At 30.8% G+C, this 18877-nt stretch overlaps 3 protein-coding genes across 3 annotated transcripts in view; 2 read left to right on the top strand and 1 right to left on the bottom strand.

Annotated features, from left to right (window-relative positions):
• The window catches only part of LOC135140462 (TBC1 domain family member 1-like), a 114235-nt gene that overhangs the window by 42109 nt on the left and 53249 nt on the right, over positions 1 to 18877 (top strand). The gene's annotated exons all lie outside the window — the stretch shown is intronic.
• LOC135140464 (fasciclin-1-like) lies at positions 4849 to 6632 on the bottom strand. Its single transcript, XM_064071021.1, has 2 exons — positions 6176 to 6632; positions 4849 to 6126 (listed from the first exon to the last, which is right to left on the bottom strand). Exons 1-2 carry the CDS (start codon positions 6605 to 6607, stop codon positions 5095 to 5097), a joined length of 1464 nt encoding a protein of 487 aa, XP_063927091.1. The 5' UTR covers positions 6608 to 6632; the 3' UTR covers positions 4849 to 5094.
• Positions 13172 to 14815, top strand: LOC135140465 (fasciclin-1-like). The gene is made up of 2 exons (XM_064071022.1): positions 13172 to 13604; positions 13654 to 14815. The coding sequence occupies exons 1-2, from the start codon at positions 13176 to 13178 to the stop codon at positions 14644 to 14646; spliced, it is 1422 nt and encodes a 473-aa protein (XP_063927092.1). The 5' UTR covers positions 13172 to 13175; the 3' UTR covers positions 14647 to 14815.

The following is an 18877-nucleotide window of genomic DNA, read 5'->3' as shown; positions in this document are numbered from 1 at the left end:
TTTTTCTCAAAATTTGTTCCCTAAACATTCCAAAAATCGATTTTTTTCTAGGAATTTTTTTCAAAAACGATTTTTTAAACGAAGAATCGAAACATTGAAAAATTAAAAGCGAGAAACTCGAAAATCGAAAAAATAATGAATCGAAAAATTGGAAAGAAGAAAAAATGAATCGAATCGAAATTTTGAATTTGTATGAATTTCTTTTTTTGTCAAAATCTTGATCTTCTTTCAAAATTTGTTTACCCTCCGAAGATTTTACCGTGCTTTTCTGTAAATATTTCAAAAATCGATTTTTTTTTCTAGAATTTTTTTTTCAAAAACATTTTTTTGTAACGAAAAATCGAAATATTGGAAAATTAAAAATCGAGAGACTTGAAAAAGAAAAAAGGTAATGAATCGAAAAATTGAAAATAAGAAAAATGGATCGAATCGATTTTTTTCGTGGGAGTTTTTGAAAAACTATTTTTTTATTACTTTTTACCATCTTGAGATTTTTTCAAAATTCTCAGTTTTTCTCCAAATTCGCTATTGATGTTTTTCTGAAAAAATAAATTATAGATTTAATTTTGGTCAATATTTACGAATGTTGACGTTTATGTCTTCAGATTTTTTTTTAAATTCCTCATTTTTTCCCATCTGATTGTTAACATTTTTGTGAAGAAAATTATGGATTTCAATTTTTTCAAGAATCTTGATTTTTTTTAAATTTGTGTGCCTTTTTTAAAATCTGTTTTTTTTTTTTAAATTCCCATTTTTTTAAATCACACTTTCATTATTTACTTCTTGCACTTTTTTCTGAAAATTATGAATTTTTATAAATTTCACTTTTTCTCAAAATTTTGGTGTTTTTTCACAATTTTTTACCGGCTTCGTTGTTAACGTTTCTCCGATGAAAATAATTTTTTTTGGATTGCAATTTTCTTTTTGAAGATTTTGAATTTGTATAAATTTCATAAAAATGTATTTTTTTTTCAAAGTTGTATGCCTTTTTATGATCTAGAGATTTTGGTCGATTTTTCCTAATGTCTTCAATTTTTTTTCAAAATCCCCAATTTTTTCCCAGCTTCATTGTTAACGTTTCTCCGATGAAAATACTTTTTTTTTGGATTGCAATTTTCTTTAGAATCTTGATTTTTTTCAAAATTTGTTGTGTGGTTTTTTGTTTTTTTTTTTCAAAATTCCCAGTTTTTTAATTCTCACTTTCACTTTTTTTTGTAGGCATTTTTCTGGAGGTTTTGAATTTTTATAAGTTTCGTTTTTTCTAAAAACTTTGGCCGTTTTACAAAATTTTTGACATTGTTTACCCAAAATATTTCAGATATCGAATTTTTTTCTTGCGATTTTTTTCAAAAACTCATTTTTTTTTGTTTCGGCTTTGTTATTGATACATTATCATTTTGCTACAGATTTTGAATTTTTATGGACTTCACTTTTTCAATTTTTCATGTATTTTCAAATTCATTGTATGCCTTTTTACGATCTTGAAATTTTGCTCAATGTTTCGGAATGTCGACATTTATCTTCAGATTTTACACAAATTCTGGCAATTCTACCAGTTTTTCTGAAGGAAACAATTTTTCTTCATAATCTTTTTTTCTATTTGTTGTGTGCGTTTTTAAAATCTATTTTTTTTTTTTAAATTCCCAGTTTTTTAAATGTCACATTCATTGTTTACATCTTCCACTTTTCTAAAGATTTTGAATTTTTATGAATTTTGCCGTTTGCCAAAATCTTGTTTTTTTGAAAATTTATTTACCCTTTGTAGATTTTTACACTATTTTTCCAAAATACTTCAAAAATCGATTTTTTTTTCCTTAAAAAACGTTATCTGAACCTCGAAAAAAAAATCACGATTCTGTGGAAAAGTGAAATTCATAAAAATTCAAAATTTCTAGAAAAATGTTAATGAATTAATAATAAGCCCGAAATTTAAAAAATAAGCCTTTTGAAAAAAAACTCAAGAAAAAAAATCGATATTTGAAATATTTTGGGAAAACACTGTCAAAATCTTCAAAGGGTAAACAAATTTTGAGAGAAACCAAGATTTTGAGAAAGAGTGAAATTCATAAAAATTCAAAGTCTTCAGAAAAATGTTAGGATGTAAATAATAAAGGTGAGATTTAAAAAACTGGGAACTTTGAAAAAACATCAAGATCTTAAGAAAGACACATAGCAAATTTTGAAAAAAATGTCAAACATTCTGAAGAAAAATTAAAGCCATACGTTATTTTCTTCAGAAAAACGTTAATAATGAACCTGAAGAAAAACAGTGGGAATTTTGAAAAAACTCAAGATGTGAAAAAGACTACAACTACAAACTTTAAAAAAAATCAAGGTTCTGAAGAAAAGTGAAATTAATAAAAATTCATAATCTCTAGAAAAATGTTAGGAGTAATATATTAATTAATTATAAAGCCGAAATTAAGAAAATGAGTTTGAAAAAACAATATCAAGATCTTCAAAGGGTAACCAAATTTAGAAAACAAAAAAAAACAGGATTTTGGGTAAAAGTGAAATGCACAAAAATTCAAACTCTTGGACGTGAATAATGTCGGTAAAATTTAAAAAACTGGGAATTTTGGGATAAAAATTCCGAATCTTAAAAAAGGCGCACAACTTTTGAAAAAGTCAATATTCTGAAGGAAAATGAAATCCATTAAAATAAATTTTCCTCAGAAAATAGTTAATAATGAATCTGGGAAAAAACGGGGAGAATTTGAAAAAAAAATAGGAATCTGTGGAAAAGTGGAATTCATAAAAATTCAAAATCACAACAATAAATTAAAGAAAAATAGTTTTGAAAGATAAAACCCGAGAAAATTTTCTGTGTTTGAAATATTTTAAGGGTAAACAAATTTTGAAAAAAAGGTCAAGATTTTGAGAAAAACGTGGGAATTTGAAAAGTAATTCAGGTCTTTAAAAAAAACATGTTTCTGAAGGAAAATGAAATCCATAAAATTATAAAAAAATATGTATTTTAGTTGCAAAATAACTGTCACAAAAAAATCAACGAAAACACCAATAAAATTAGAATTTCAAGGATGAAGGCATTAGAAGTAAGCAAAAATTAATATTTTGGAATACAATTCCAAAATAAAACTGGATATGAAGATCGAGTCGACACGAGGACGATTAATCATAAAACAAGAATGAAAAAAAAATGGAACCTTGAGATAAATTGATGCTACTTGGTAATACTAATAATAAACTAATAGCTTATAGACGGTCTTGACTTTTAAAATTTTTTTCTTAATTTTGTAAAATCACATAAACACAGGTGAGCATTGTGGCATGTTCGGGACGGTTCTCGAAACGCAAAAATATGCAAAAACGAGAAAATTCTCCCGTCACGTCAGATTTCATAATCACGCATAGCGCGAGTCCAGCGACAAAGAAAAAACAAATTAAGCCAAATTAAAATTAGCAAAATGACATTTTGTAATTATTGGGGTCTGGTACATTGAAACCTTCGTGTTACCACTGTCGTGCATTCAACATGATTCTAAATTTAATGACCAAAATTTGCATATCAAATGTTCCAGTGTACCTACATGCCAGCTTGTTCGCCGCAAAATGCTAACAGCTTTAGCAATTTAAATGTGTTTTTTTCCAGCAGACTTCAAGTCCTCAATTTAAATCTTTGCAGCCGATTGTAAGTCTGAATGTTTCCACTATCGAAACGCGGAATCGGAGGAGAAGTGCGCTCGGAATTGCTGCAGTGCTAATTATAAGAGTGACCTAAAATGCTTTATTGATTAGGTATACACAGGATTTTTTTTAAATGGCGTTTAATAATTCGTAATGTCATAATAGCTTCAGCGCTCGTGGCATGACAAAAAATTAGCCGAAGGTTGTTATTTATATGCATAAAATTTCGCGATTTTTGTTTTCTGATAACCTCTATAAAGAAGAAAGCAGCGATAAATAACAATTCCGCACAATTTTTTTAATTTTTCGTTTCTTCAATTTTTCCTTTATTTAACAATTTTTCGATTTGCGGTTTTTCAATTTTTCATTTTTGCTGTTCCTTCGCTTTTACGATATGCATTTGAGTTTTCATTTACAAATTATTCAGTTTTCCGATTTTCCAACTTTTATCTTTCAATTTTTAATTTTTCAATTTTTGGATATAATTATTCTTCAGAATGTCATTTTTTTTCAACATTCGTGTACCCTTTTTAAAAAAGGCTTACACCAAATTTGGAAAAAGATCGAAATCCTGAAAATTTAGAATAAAAAAACTTGTAATTTGGAAAACGAAAATCTTAAAATAAAAATGTCAACATCTCTTGGGCAAAATCACAAGATTCTAAAAAAGCATAATACAAAGCACTTTGAAAAATAAATCAGGATTCAGAGGAAACTGAAGTTAATAAAAATTCAAAATCACATTAAAAAATTGTGAAAATATCTCAGGACAAAACTTTCAACATTCGGAAAATTTTGGGAAAACGATGCTAATAATTTCAAGGACTAACAATTTTGAATTTTCTGAAAATCTTAAGATGTTACTAAATAAGTTGAGATTAAAAAAAACTTCAGACTTAAGATCTTAAAAAAGCGTACAACAGTGAACTTCCCTTAAAAAACTGAAGATTTAAAAAAAAGCGAGAAGTTTGAAAAAAAGTGGAATTTTGAAAAAAAATTTGCAGCAAATTGTTAAGCAAATTTCAAGATCTGAAAAACATAGTCTTTCCTAAAAATTCAAAATATTTAAACAAAACCGAAGTTGAAATTTAAAAAACATCAAAAACCAAAACCAAAATTTGATGTCTGAAATAGTTTGGGAAAACGATTACAAGACCTTCAAACGGTAAATAAATTTTGAAGAAAACAAGACTGCAGAAAAATGAATTTCAAAAAAATTCAAAATTATCCGAAAACTAACACCAAATAAACTGATTTAAAAAAAAAAGTCAAAAGTGGGGATTTCAACACACCCCCACCTAACATCTTTACTTATAACTGAACCAACAATGATCACTTACACAAACCAATAACAAGAACACAATACATCAAGAGGTACTAAATCAGGCGAACAACGCGTCACCTCCGTCAACAAAATAGTTTTTGGTGACCAAACGGCGGCGGCGTTCACGTGACTATGTTCTTCAACGTTCTCCAAAACGAGGTTTTGGGCGGCGCCGGGGTACTCGCGGGCGGCTTGGGGGCGGCGAAGACGCCGTCAATGAGGTGCACGATCCCGTCGCTGCACTCGTAGTCGGCGCGGGAGACCCGGATGGGTGTGTGGCCGTACACGACGAAGAAGGTGTTATTAGTATGAAGAATCTGGAGTTTGAGGTTTCCGGCGAGGGTCTCCAAGGTGGTACCGTTGTTCCTGGCGCTGGAGGCGGCGAGACTCGCCATGGTGTGGCGGCCGCTGGAGACCACCAAGTGTCTCGAGAGGATGTCCATGAGTTCGTCGTCGGAGTACCCGAGGTACTCGGGCCAGGAGCGGTCTCTGGGGGCGAAGTACGTGAAGAGACCTTTCTCGCGTTTCAGGATTTTGTTAATCCGCCCTTTCTCGCCAATATGGAAAGTAGTGTTAAGGGAAGGGTCAGCGGTGATTTTGTACAAGACGGAAAGATAAGGGAAAGGGCGAAGGGCTTTGTCGACCACAGCCAAAGGTCGTGAAATCAAGTGAACAACACCATTGGTCACAGGAATGTTAGCTTTGACTATTTCGGCAAAAACTTCCCCCTTCTGGTGGTCACTATCTCCAAGAACTGTGTAGCTTTTGACGAAGAGTTTGTTCTTTTGTGACAATAAAGTCACTACTATGTAGATGTAGTCACCGTTGCAAGCCGTTTCGTAGACGAAGTTCTTCAGTGCGGGTCTGGTGAAGAGTACCAGATTGGGTACCACATGACCTTCGATCAGATACCCATCCACGTCTTCTAGACGACGGTCGTACCCTTTATAATCCATGGGAATAAAAAAAGTGTGTTCACCTGGTTTCCGAAACAGATCTTGTTTCTCGTGGAAGAGTACCTTTTTGTAGAAGTGGGACACTTTTCGCCCCCCTAGCTTCCAGTGTTGGTAGTTTTGGAGAAAATCCAGCGCCGATGGGTTAGCGAAAGGGATTTGAAACATCGGATCCAACACTCGATCGACAACGTGTAGTACCTAAGTACCATATGGTGTAATTAGTGCACAAACACCCCCACTTCCTCACCTGCTTCAAACTCTGCACTCTTTTACAGTTCGCCACATAGTCCGATTTATATTGTACGATTTTGGCGTTGTTGAGGTAGTACCCATCATCCGCCACGCTCACCCACAGCGGTGGGTTATCTTCCTGGGCGCTCGCAATGGGTCCAGACCCATTCTTCACCAACTCCTTCAACGTGTAAGGTTGGTTGACCACGTGGTACAAAATTACGTGGTCCCCAGTGGCCGTCCCGTCGTACTTCTCGAACGCTGGGTTCTCCGGCGCGAAAAAAGTCACACCCAAGTAAAACAAATCCAGCGTCACTATCCTGTTGTACTTGATCATGTTCCTGTACCCGGAAAACTCGCTTTCTTCCATCACCCGGTCGTAAATGGTACGATGGTACTGGTACGACCCAGCGACCAATATCATCAAGATGGCGCACGTCGCACACATGTCGCACACTTGTTTGGAATGACGACTAAGCGATTTTTGTTTGATTATTTTCGGGGCAAGGTCGGGTTATCGCGACTTTTTTGTTTGTGTGTAAGATGAGAGGATGAGGCTTCCGGAAGTGGGTTACGAGATGGAAATTTTAGAGTGGGTTATTTCGGAGCGGATGGGAATTCGGGGCTATTTTTGGCCGTTGCCAAGCTGTCTGGGCCGGTTTGGCGGGATGGGTGAGGCGTGGGCGGGAATGGGTTGCGAAATTGGGTGAACGGATGGAGATAAAGTGAAAGTGGGTGCAGGTTTAGGTGCGAGATTAAGTGTGGAATGTGTTTGTGTTTATGTAATGTGGAATGTGAATATGGGTTGCGTAATGGTGCGGATTTGGGTTGTTTGAGAGAGGTGGTGGAGGTTTGGGGAGTTGTATTTGAATGAAATGGGCATTTTAGGGTTCACTGAGGCCCTAAAAGGGAGTTTGGGGACTTGTAATCTCTTGCTTTCTATTTAGTACATTCACATCTGGAATTATGAGAAGCAGGTTTTGGTGTTGTAATCAACATTAAGAAAAAAAAAAAAAACGAAAAATAGATAAAGTCTGAATATTCTAAACCATCAAGTCAAGGTTTATGCTATCAAAAAAAAGTATTTAGACGAAAATTAATGTACAAATCCTCTCAAATTAAATCTAATAAGGACGTAGATGTTCGTAAAAACCCATACACAAACTTTGAAGGTTTTTGAAAGCAAGGTTCGTTATTGACACATTGACATCTTTTTAGAGACTTTGGATATTTCTGGATTTCAATTTAATAGTTTTGTTTTAACATTTTGTATTTTCATATTATTCGCATTTTTTTAAATTCAGCTGTCTTGTTGACATGAACATTTTTCCAAAGACTTTGAATTTTTGTGTATTTCATTTTTCCTGAGATTCTTTTTTCAAAATTTTAAGATTTTGGTTTTTGGATCGTTCCTTCAAAATTCCCAATTTTTCCCCAGTTTGTTTTTTCATTTCAGTTTTGCTATTCACGTGTTAACATTTTTCGGAAAACCAATTTTTTTTTCTAAATCACTTTTTTCAGAATCCTGATTATTTTTTTCAAATGTATTATGTGGATTAAGCGTTTGATTTTTTTCTGAGATATTTCGAATATTGAAATTTTTGTCTTAAGAATTTTTTCTAAATTGTTTGTCTCAGCTCTTGACTTTTTTAAGAATTTCAGTGTTTTTAGATTTTTTTTTTTCAAAATTTGTTGTATGTCTTGAGATTTTTTGCAAAAGATCCCGAATATTGAAATCTTCGTCTTAAGATATATATATTTTTTTTAATAAAAAAAAACTCTGACTTTTTGCTATCTCAATTAATTATTATCTTAAATTTTTAATAATTTCTTAGAATTTCTTCTTAAAAATTTCCTGTGTGTTTTGAAATTTTTCTCAATAGATTTCCCAATGTTTAAATCTTCGGCTTAAGATTTTTTTTTTAAGTTCCCACTCTTTTTTTCTTAGCTCATTACTAACATCTTATTATTTTTTTAAATTTCAATGTTCTTTAGATTTTTTTTCTAAATTTGTTTCAGATTTTTCTCAAGAAATTCCGAATTTTGAAATTTTGGTTTTTATGTTTTTTCTTTTTCAATTCCCTACAGGTTTTTTTTTTATCTAAACTCATTGCTAACTTCTCAACTTTTCAAGAATTTCAGTTTTTCTTAGAGTTTTTTGTTTTTCAAAATTTGTTGTGTCAAGAATTTGCCAAGAGATATCCAAATGTTGAAATTTCCCGCTTAAGATGTTTTACTTTAAATTCCACGGTTTTATCAGCTCTGATGAGATGATAAAAAAGATGTTAGTAATCTAACGTCGTAACTTTTTTAAAAATCTAAGTGACTGTAATTTTTTTTTTCAAAATTTGTTGTGGCTTGAGATTTTTTTGAATAAATACTAAATGTTGAAATTTTCGTGTTTGGATTGTTTTTTTGAAATCTTCACAATTTTTTTCTCTCAATTGATTACCAACATTTTAACGTTTTTAGGAATTTCAATGTTTCTTACAAATTTTTTTTTCAAAATTTGTTGTTTTTCTTGAGAATTTCCCGAAGAGATTTCCGGATGTTGAAATTTTCGTCTTGATTTTTTTTTATTGTCATTGCTACAGTTTTTTATGTCTGAGTTCATTACTAACATCTTACCTTTTTATAAGAATTTCAGTGCTTCTTCAATTTTAGATAAAATGTTCCTAGGAGATTTCATAATGTTGAAATTTTCGTCTTGAGATTTTTTTTATTGAAATTCCTACTTTTTTTCCTCAGCTCATTACAAACAGCATAAATTTTTTAACAATTCAGTGTTCCTTAGATTTTTTTTCAAAATTTGTTGTATGACTTTTAATGTTGAAATTTTCATCTTAAGATAATTATCAATTTTTTTGTTACCTCAGCTCAGTATTAACATCTGATTTTTTTTAAGAATTTCATCAGTATGTCCTAGAATTTTTTTTATTTTTTCAAAATATATTGGATGTCCTTGAGATTTTTCCCAAAATATTCCGAATGAAGATATCATTTTTGAAATCCCCACAATTCTTTTGTTATTTTATCTTCATTATTAACTTCTTAAATTCGTAAAGCATTTCGTTGTTTCTAAAATTTTTTTTGTTGGAAATTTGTTGTATGTTTTGAAAATTTTCACGGGATATTCCCAATATTGAAATTTTGGTACGAAGATATATTTTTTTTTAAATCCCCACAGTTCTTTTGTTATATCAGCTTCATTATGAACTTCTTAACTTTTTTAAGAATTTTTGTTTCTTAGATTTTTTTTGTTGAAAATTTGTTGTATGTCTTGAGATTTTTCCCAAGAGATTTCGAATGTTGAAATTTTCGTCTTAAGATATTTTTTCTCAACTCAATTAACTTCTTAAATTTTTTAAGAATTTCAATGTTTCTTGAATTTTTTGTTGTTCAAAATTTGTTGTGTCTTCAGATTTTTGCCAACATTCAAAATAATGAAATTTTTGTATGAAGATATCATTTTTGAAAGTTCCACAATTCTTTTGTTATCTTATCTTCTTATTAACTCGTTACATTTGTTAAGCATTTCGGTGTGTATAAAATTTTTTATTGTTGAAAATTTGTTGTATGTTTTGAAAATGTTCGCAAGATATTCCCAATATGGAAATTTTGGGATGAGGACATTTTTTTGAAATCTCTTCAGTTCTTTTGTTAAATCAGCTTCATTACGAACTTAATTTTTTTAAGAATTTGTCTGCTTCTTAGATTTTTTTGTTGAAAATTTGTTGTATGTCTTGAGATTTTTCCCAAGAGAGTCCGAATGTCGGAATTTTCATCTTAAGATATTTTTTTCTCGACTCATAATTAACTTGTTTAAGAATTTCATAGTTTCTTAAAATTTTTTGTTCTTCAAAATTTGTTATCTTGAGATTTTTCCCAAGATATTCCTAATGTTGAAAGTTTTGTGTGAAGATATTTTTTTTAAATCCCCACAGTTCTTTTGTTATCTTACCTTCATTATTAACTTCTAAGATTTTTAAAAATTTTTAGTGTTTCTTAAATTTTTTTGTTGAAAATTTGTTGGATCTTTTAAGATTTTTCACGGGCTATTCCAAATGTTGAAATTTTTGTATGAAGATATTTTTTTGAAATCCCCACAGTTTTTTTGTTATCTCAGTTTCATTATGAGCTTCTTAAATTTTTTAAGAATTTCTGTGTTTCTTAGATTTTTTTGTTGAAAATTTGTTGTATGTTTTGTGATTTTTCCCAAGAGAATCCGAATGTTGAAATTTTCGTCATAAGATATTTTTTTCTTGACTCATAATTAATTTCTTAATTTTTTTAAGACTTTCATGGTTTCTTAAGAGTTTTTGTTCTCTAAGATTTGTTGTATGCCTTGAGATTTTCGCCAACATATTCCTAATGTTGAAATTTTTGTATGAAGTTGTCATTTTTGAAATCCCCACAATTCTTTTGTTATCTTATCTTCTTTATTAACTTCTTAAATTCGTTAAGCATTTCGGTGTTTCTAAAATTTTTTTTGTTGGAAATTTGTTGTATGTTTTGAAAATTTTCACAGGATATTCCCAATATTGAAATTTTGGTACGAAGATATATATTTTTTGAAATCTCCACAGTTCTTTTGTTATATCAGCTTAATTATGAACTTCTCAAATTTTTGAAGAATTTTTGTGTTTCTTAGTTTTTTTGGTTGAAAATTTGTTGTGTCTTGAGATTTTTTCCAAGAGATTCTGAATGTTGAAATTTTCGTCTTAATATTTTTTTTTCTCGACGCAATTAACTTCTTAAATTTTTTAAGAATTTCATTGTTTCTTAAATTTTTTTGTTCTTCAAAATTTGTTGTATGTCTTCAGTTTTTTCCCAACATATTCCAAATGTTGGAATTTTTGCTTGTAGATATCATTTTTGAAATCCTCACAATTCTTTTGTTGTCTTATCTTCATTATTAACTTCTTAAATTTATTAAACATTTCGGTGTTTCTAAAATTTTTTGTTGGAAATTTGTTGTATGTTTTGAAAATTTTCACGGGATATTCCCAATATTGAAACTTTCGCATGAAAATATTTTTTTGAAATCCCCACAGTTCTTTTGTTATCACCGCTTCTTTATGAACTTCTCAAATTTTTTAAGAATTACAATGTTTCCTAGATTTTGTTTGTTGAAAATTTGTTGTATGTCTTGAGATTGTTTCCAAGAGATTCTGAATGTTGAAATTTTCGTCTTAATATTTTTTTTCTCGACGCAATTAACTTCTTAAATTTTTTTGTTCTTCAAAAATTGTTGTAGATCTTCAGATTTTTCCCAACTTATTCCAAATGTTGAAATTTTTGCATGAAGATATCATTTTTGAAATCCTCACAATTCTTTTGTTGTCTTATCTTCATTATTAACTTCTTAAATTTATAAAACATTTCGGTGTTTCTAAAATTTTTTTGTTGGAAATTTGTTTAATGTTTTGAAAATTTTCACGGCATATTCCCAATATTGAAACTTTGGCATGAAAATATTTTTTTGAAATCCCCACAGTTCTTTTGTTATCTCAGCTTCATTATGAACTTCTCAAATTTTTTAAGAATTACAGTGTTTCCTAATTTTTTTTTGTTGAAAATTTGTTGTATGTCTTGAGATTTTTTCCAAGAGATTCTGAGTGTTGAAATTTTCGTCTTAATATTTTTTTTCTCGGTGCAATTAACTTCTTAAATTTTTTAAGAATTTCATTGTTACTTAAATTTTTTTGTTCTTCAAAATTTGTTGTGTCTTCAGATTTTTCCCAACTTATTCCAAATGTTGAAATTTTTGCATGAAGATATCATTTTTGAAATCCTCACAATTCTTTTGTTGTCTTCTCTTCATTATTGACTTCTTAAATTCGTTAAGCATTTCGGTGTTTCTAAAATTTTTTTGTTGGAAATTTGTTGAAACGTTTGAAAATTTTCACGGGATATTCCCAATACTGAAACTTTGGCATGAAGATATTTTTTTGAAATCCCCACAGTTCTTTTGTTATCTCAGTTTCATTATGAACTTCTCAAATTTTTTAAGAATTACAATGTTTCCTAGATTTTGTTTGTTGAAAATTTGTTGTATGTCTTGAGATTTTGTTCCAAGAGATTCTGAATGTTGAAATTTTCGTCTTAATATTTTTTTTTCTCGACGCAATTAACTTCTTAAATTTTTTAAGAATTTCATTGTTTCTTAAATTTTTTTGTTCTTCAAAATTTGTTGTATGTCTTCAGTTTTTTCCCAACATATTCTAAATGTTGGAATTTTTGCTTGTAGATATCATTTTTGAAATCCTCACAATTCTTTTGTTGTCTTCTCTTCATTATTAACTTCTTAAATTTATTAAACATTTCGGTGTTTCTAAAATTTTTTGTTGGAAATTTGTTGTATGTTTTGAAAATTTTCACGGGATATTCCCAATATTGAAACTTTGGCATGAAAATATTGTTTTGAAATCCCTACAGTTCTTTTGTTATCTCAGCTTCATTATGAACTTCTCAAATTTTTTAAGAATTACAGTGTTTCCTAGATTTTTTTTGTTGAAAATTTGTTGTGTCTTGAGATTTTTTCCAAGAGATTTTGAATGTTGAAATTTTCGTCTTAATTTTTTTTTCTCGACTCAATTAACTTCTTAATTTTTTTAAGAATTTCGTAGTTTCTTAAAATTTTTTGTTCTTCAAAATTTGTTGTCTTGAGATTTTTCCCAAGATATTCCTAATGTTGAAATTCTTGTCTTAATTTTTTTTTTTGTCCAAAATCTGCAGTTTTTTATGATATTCTTATTTTTTTTTTTTCAAACATTTCTACACCTTTGCATGATTTTGAGATTTTTGTCTCAATATTTTGACATTCTAAATGAGATAAAATGAGATTTTATCCCATAAAAATTAACCCATCCACTCCAAAATTTCCATCTCGTAATCCACTTCCGGAAACCTCATCCTCCCATCTTACGCACAAACAAAAAACTAGCGATAACCCGACCTTGCCCCGAAAATAATCAAACCAAAATCATAGTCGTCAGTCCAAACAAGTGTGCAAAATGTGTGCGACGCGCGCCATCTTGATGATGTTGATCGTTGGGTCGTACCAATACAATGGTACCATTTATGACCGGGTGATGCAAGAAGGCGCATTTTCGGGCTACAGGAAGATGATCACATCCAATACCATAGCAACACAGAATTTGATTAACGGGAGTGTGACTTTCATCGCGCCCGAAGACCCAGCATTCAATGGGTACGACTGGAAGACTGGAAAGCACTTAGTTTTGTACCATGTAATCAACCATCCTTACACCTTGAAACAGTTGGTGGAGAATGGGTCCGGACCCATTGCGAGCGCCCAGGAAGATAACCCACCACTATGGGTAAGCGTGTCGGAGGATGGGTACTACCTCAACAACGCCAAAATCGTACAAAACAAGTCAGACTATGTGGCGAACTGTAAAACCGTGCAGAGTTTCAAACAGGTGAGGAAGTGGAGGTGTTTGTGTACTAATTACACCATATGGTACTTAGGTACTACACGTTGTCGATCGAGTGTTGGACCCAAAGTTTCAAACCCCTTTTGCTAACCCATCGGCGCTGGATTTTCTGCAAAACTACCAACACTGGAGGCTAAGAGGGCGGAAAGTGTCCCACTTCTTCGAAAAGGTACTCCTCCACCAGAAAGAAGATCTGTTTCGGAAGACAGGTGGACACACTTTTTTTATTCCCGTGGATTATGAAGAGTACGACCGTCGTCTAGAAGACGTGGATGGGTATCGGATCGACGGTCATGTGGTACCCAATCTGGTACTCTTCACCAGACCCTCACGGAAGAACTTCGTCTACCAAACCTCTTGCAACGGTGACGATATCCACATAGTAGTGATTTTATTGTCACTAAAGAACAAACTTTTCGTCAGAAGCTACACAGTCCATGGAGATGGTGACCACCCGAAAGGGGAAGTTCTTGCGGAGATTGTTCAAGCTGACATTCCAGTGACCAATGGTGTTGTTCACTTGATTTCGAGACCTTTGGCTATCGCCAAAACCCCCCGACTTTTCCCGTACCTTTCCGTTTTGTACAAAGTCACTTCTGACCCTTTTCTTAACACTACCTTCCACATTGGGGAAAAAGGGCCAATCAACCAAATCCTCGAACTCGAGAATAATGTCTTCACGTACTTCGCCCCTAGGGACCAATCCTGGTCGGAGTACCTCGGGTACTCCGACGACGAACTGGTGGAGGTGCTATCCAGACATGTGGTGGTCTCCACCGGCCGCCACACCATGTCAAGTCTGGCCGCTTCCAGTGCCAGGAACAACGGTACCACCTTGGAGAGCCTGGCCGGAACCCTCGACCTCCAAATCCTCCACACTAACAACACCTTCTTCGTCGTGTACGGCGACAAACCCATCCGGGTCTCCCGCGCCGACTACCATTGCAGCGACGGGATCGTGCACGTCATCGACGGCGTCTTCGCCGCCCCCAAGCCGCCCCCGGAAAGCCCATTTGGGGATCGTTGAAGACCATGGTCACGTGAGCGCCCTTCAATCGCCGATCGCCGCCGCTGCCAAAAACTATTTCGCTGCCAGTTGCGACGCGTTATTCGCCTGATTTAGTACCGCTTGATGTATTGTTTTTTTGTTATTGAGTTGCGTAACTGCTAATTACTGTGCAATTGTAAGTAAAGATGTTGGGTGGAGGTGTGGTTTTTGTGGGGGTGTGGGGTGCGGGGTGTGGGGTGGGGTTTGGGGGTTGGGGGATTGGGGTGGAGGTGTTGGGGTTGCCTGGGGGAGGGTGGGTTTGGAGGTGACGGTGATCGATGACGAAAGGTAATAAATATATCTAGTTTGGCAAGAGGACGGAGTGATTTTTAGAATTGAGTTGAGGATACACGTGTTGGTATTATTGGTTTTTTCTGGTTTGTTGTTTACTTTTATGGGCGGTTTTATGGTGAGCTGGTGCGCTGTTGCTAACGATTAACACTTTCTAAGTAAATATTGTCGTAAAATATATTGTGTTCGACGTAACTAGTTATGTTGTTGATGGGTGTAGTGTACATTCGTACCATGTTGTAGGACCATTTAGCTACAATAGTTGCTGTTTTAATGGAAGTACTTATTCAAAGTCTGAGTTTCTGAAACAAAACACAACAAAAAATATTGTTCTTAATATTTGTTTTGAGACGATGCGCGATGATTTTATTATATTGTATATGAACTATTTTTTTGAAATGACAAAATTTACGCTTAAAAAAACGATTATGTATCTACAGAATTTCTCATTTTTTTTTAATTTTTTTTCGAGGTTAAAAGTTTTTTTGTTCTCAATTATTTTTTTAAGATTTTTTTTCTATTTTTAAAGTGTTCTCAAAATCGAGCGTTCCTTCTTACGATATTGTTTTTGTTTTGTTTTTTAAAGATGCACTTTTAATCTAAATCGTGATCATTTTTCTAATATATTTTTGGTTTGCTTTCCTAGCGATTTTTTGTATTTTAAATATTTTTTCAAAATTCAGTTCTTCAAATTTTTGTTAATCGAATTATCTTTTTTTGTTCTCTTTTTTTTTAGGACATTTATGTTATTTTAAATTCTGCTTTCATTTTAAGATGTTAATTTTTGTCTATATATTCGAATATTTGTTAAGGATCTGATGTGAATTTTTGAGCTGTTGCCATTTTTCTCAAAATTCTCTTCTTTTCAGACTTTTTTGTTTATTTATATTTTTTTCATATTTTTGTGTTTTTAAAGCTGATCTTGGTTAAAATCGTAAAAATTTTACAAATATATAGTTTTCGGGTTTTTTTCCATTCTCACATTTTTATTTGTAAAAACTAGGAAAAACTAGTAAATTAAAATTTTTGTTTTTCTATTTTTGGTTTTTAGATGTTCCCTTTGTTTTCATTTTTTCAAAAACTGTGTTTTTATGCCTCAGTTTTATTGGTACTTGTGAATGTTTTCCAAATATATTTTTCGTTTGCTTTTTTGAAGATTTTCAGGATTTTAAATGCTTTTTCAAAATTTAATTCCTCGAATTTTTGTTGATTTAATTTTTTTGTTCTCAGTTATTTTTTGAGTCTTTCATGTTATTTTACATTTCTTAGCCATATATTGAAATGTTGTACCTATTGTTAAGATTTTGCCATTTTTCTCAAAATTTTCATATCAAAAATTCGAATTTTTCTCTTCAGAATTTTCCTCTTTTTCACATGTTCGTGTTTTTAAAGTTGAGCTTTTGGTCAAATTTTCTAACTTTTCTGATATAGTTTTCGTTTTTTTATTTAAACATTTTTTTTTCTATTTTCTAAGAATTGTAAAGGTTTTCCTAATATTATTTTCGATTTTTATTTTTTCTAGATTTTTTTTCTATTTTTAATGTGTTCTCAAAATCGAGCGTCCCTTCTTACGATATTGATTTTGTATTGTTTTTTAAAGATGCACTTGTAATCTAAATCGTGATCATTTTTCTAATATATTTTTGGTTTGCTTTCCTAGCGATTTTTTGTATTTTAAACATTTTTTCAAAATTCAATTCTTCAAATTTTTCTTAATTGATTTTTTGTACTGAATTATTTTTTTGGGGTATTTATCGTGTTTTAAATTATTATTTATTTAATAGTTAAATTCTGTTTTTGTCTAAAGCTTTAATTTTTTGTCAATATATTGGAATTGTTGTTAAGGCCCTAAAGTGTATTTTTGGGATGTTGCCATTTTTATCAAAATTCTATTCTCTTCAGATTTTTTTTATTTATATTTTTTTTTCATATTTTTGTGTTTTTAAAGCTGATCTTGGTCAAAATCGTAAAAATTTTCCAAATATATAGTTTTCGGGTTATTTTTGAGATGTTTTTTCCATTTTCAAAAGTTTCTCAAAACCTGGACGTTAATTTTGTTTTGAAAAGTTGTTTTTTTCCATTCTCACATTTTTTTCCCTTTGTTTTGATTTTTTTCAAAAACTGTGTTTTTATGCCTCAGTTTTATTCGTACTCGTGAATGTTTTCCTAATATATTTTTCGTTTGCTTTTTTGAAGATTTTTAGGATTTTAATTGTTTTTTCAAAATTTAATTCTTTAAATTTTTGTTAATTTAATTTTTTTGTTCTCAGTTATTTTTTGAGTCTTTCAGTTTATTTTACATTTCATAGCCATATATTGAAATGTTGTACCTATTGTTAAGATTTTACCATTTTTGTCAAAATTTTCATATCAAAAATTCTAGTTTTTCTCTTCAGAATTTTCCTTTTTTTTCACATTTTCGTGTTTTTAAAGTTGAGCTTTTGGTCAAATTTTCTAATTTTTCTGATATATTTTTTTGTTTTCTCAAAATCTTGACTTTTCCTTCTTACGATATTGATTTTTGGTTGAAAATTTTCTCACAAGTTAAAATTGTATTTGTGAAAACTATGTAGAGTTTTTCCTAGCAGATTAAAATTGTTGTTTTTTTTTCCAGACTTTCGCTCCTTTCAGTTTTCTCAAAAACTATTTTTTAAAATGCACGTTTAATCGAAATCTTGAACGTTTTCCTAATATATTTTTCGTTTTCTTTTTTGGAATTTGAAAGTTTTCTGAAAATTTATTTCTTACAATTTTTAACTGATGTTTTCTTCTTAATAATTTTGGGAGACGTTTTATTTTAAATTCTGCTTTCATTCCAAGATGTTAATTTTTTGTTAAAATATTTGATTGTTTATGTGTATAATCGAGATCTTACCTTTTTTCTCAAAATTTTCAATTCAATTTTTATTCGACATTTTTCCTTTCTTTTTCATATTTTTGTGCTTTAAAGCCGAGATTTTGATCAAAATTCTAAAGGTTTTGTTAATATTGTTTTCGATTTTTTTCTTCCATTTTTTTTTCTATTTTCTATGTTTTCTCAAAATCTGGACGTTCCTTTTTACAATATTGACTTTTTGTTATTTTTCTTGGATTAAAATTTTTGTTTTTGTTTTTTTTTTACATTTACCCTTTTATTTTTTCAAAAACTGTGTTTCTAAGCTGCGCTTTAATCGAATTCGTGAATGATTTCTTCATATATTTTTAATTTGCTTTTCCGAAATTTTTACTGGATTTTAACTGTTTTTTCAAAATTTAAGTCTTAATTTTTTGTTAATTGAATCATTTTTGTTCTCAGCCATTTCTTGAAATGTTTGTTTTTTTAAATTCTGGTTTTATTTTATTTATTTTGGAATATTTGTTAAGGCCCCAAAGTGTATTGTTGAGATTTTGCAATTTTCATACCAAAAATTCGAACTTTTTTCGTCTTCAGTTTTTTCCTTTTTTCCATATTTTCGTGTTTTTAAAGCTGAGCTTTTGGCCAAAATGGTAAGGGTTTTCCTAATACCCACAGTTTTCGTTTTTTTCTTTTCTTTTCTTTTTTCTGTTTTCTCAAAATCTGTCCGTTCCTTCTTACGTTCGTATTGATTTTCTGCTGTGTTTTAAGCCGCACTCTCAATTGAAAGCGTGAACGTTTTTCTAACATATTTTTTGTTCTCTTTTTTCAATGTTTTTTGACATTTAATTATATTTTCGGAAAATTTAAGTCTTACATTTTTTTTTATTGAATTTTTTGTACTTAATAATTTTTTTGAGACTTCTGTTTTATTTTAGATTAATTTTTTTCAAAATTTTCGCATTAAAATTTCGAGTACCTACTTCTCTTGCGATTCTTTATTTTTTCGATATTTTAAATTTTCGATTTTTCGATATTTAAAATTTTTAAATTTTAGATTTTTCACTTTTTTGATATTTCGATTCT

The sequence above is a fragment of the Zophobas morio genome, unplaced genomic scaffold (assembly GCF_036711695.1).
Source record: "Zophobas morio isolate AGI-343-1 ecotype UQ-CSIRO unplaced genomic scaffold, CSIRO_AGI_Zmor_V1 ptg000040l, whole genome shotgun sequence".
NCBI lineage: Eukaryota > Metazoa > Arthropoda > Insecta > Coleoptera > Tenebrionidae > Zophobas > Zophobas morio.
This window is presented reverse-complemented; position numbering and strand designations above follow the sequence as displayed.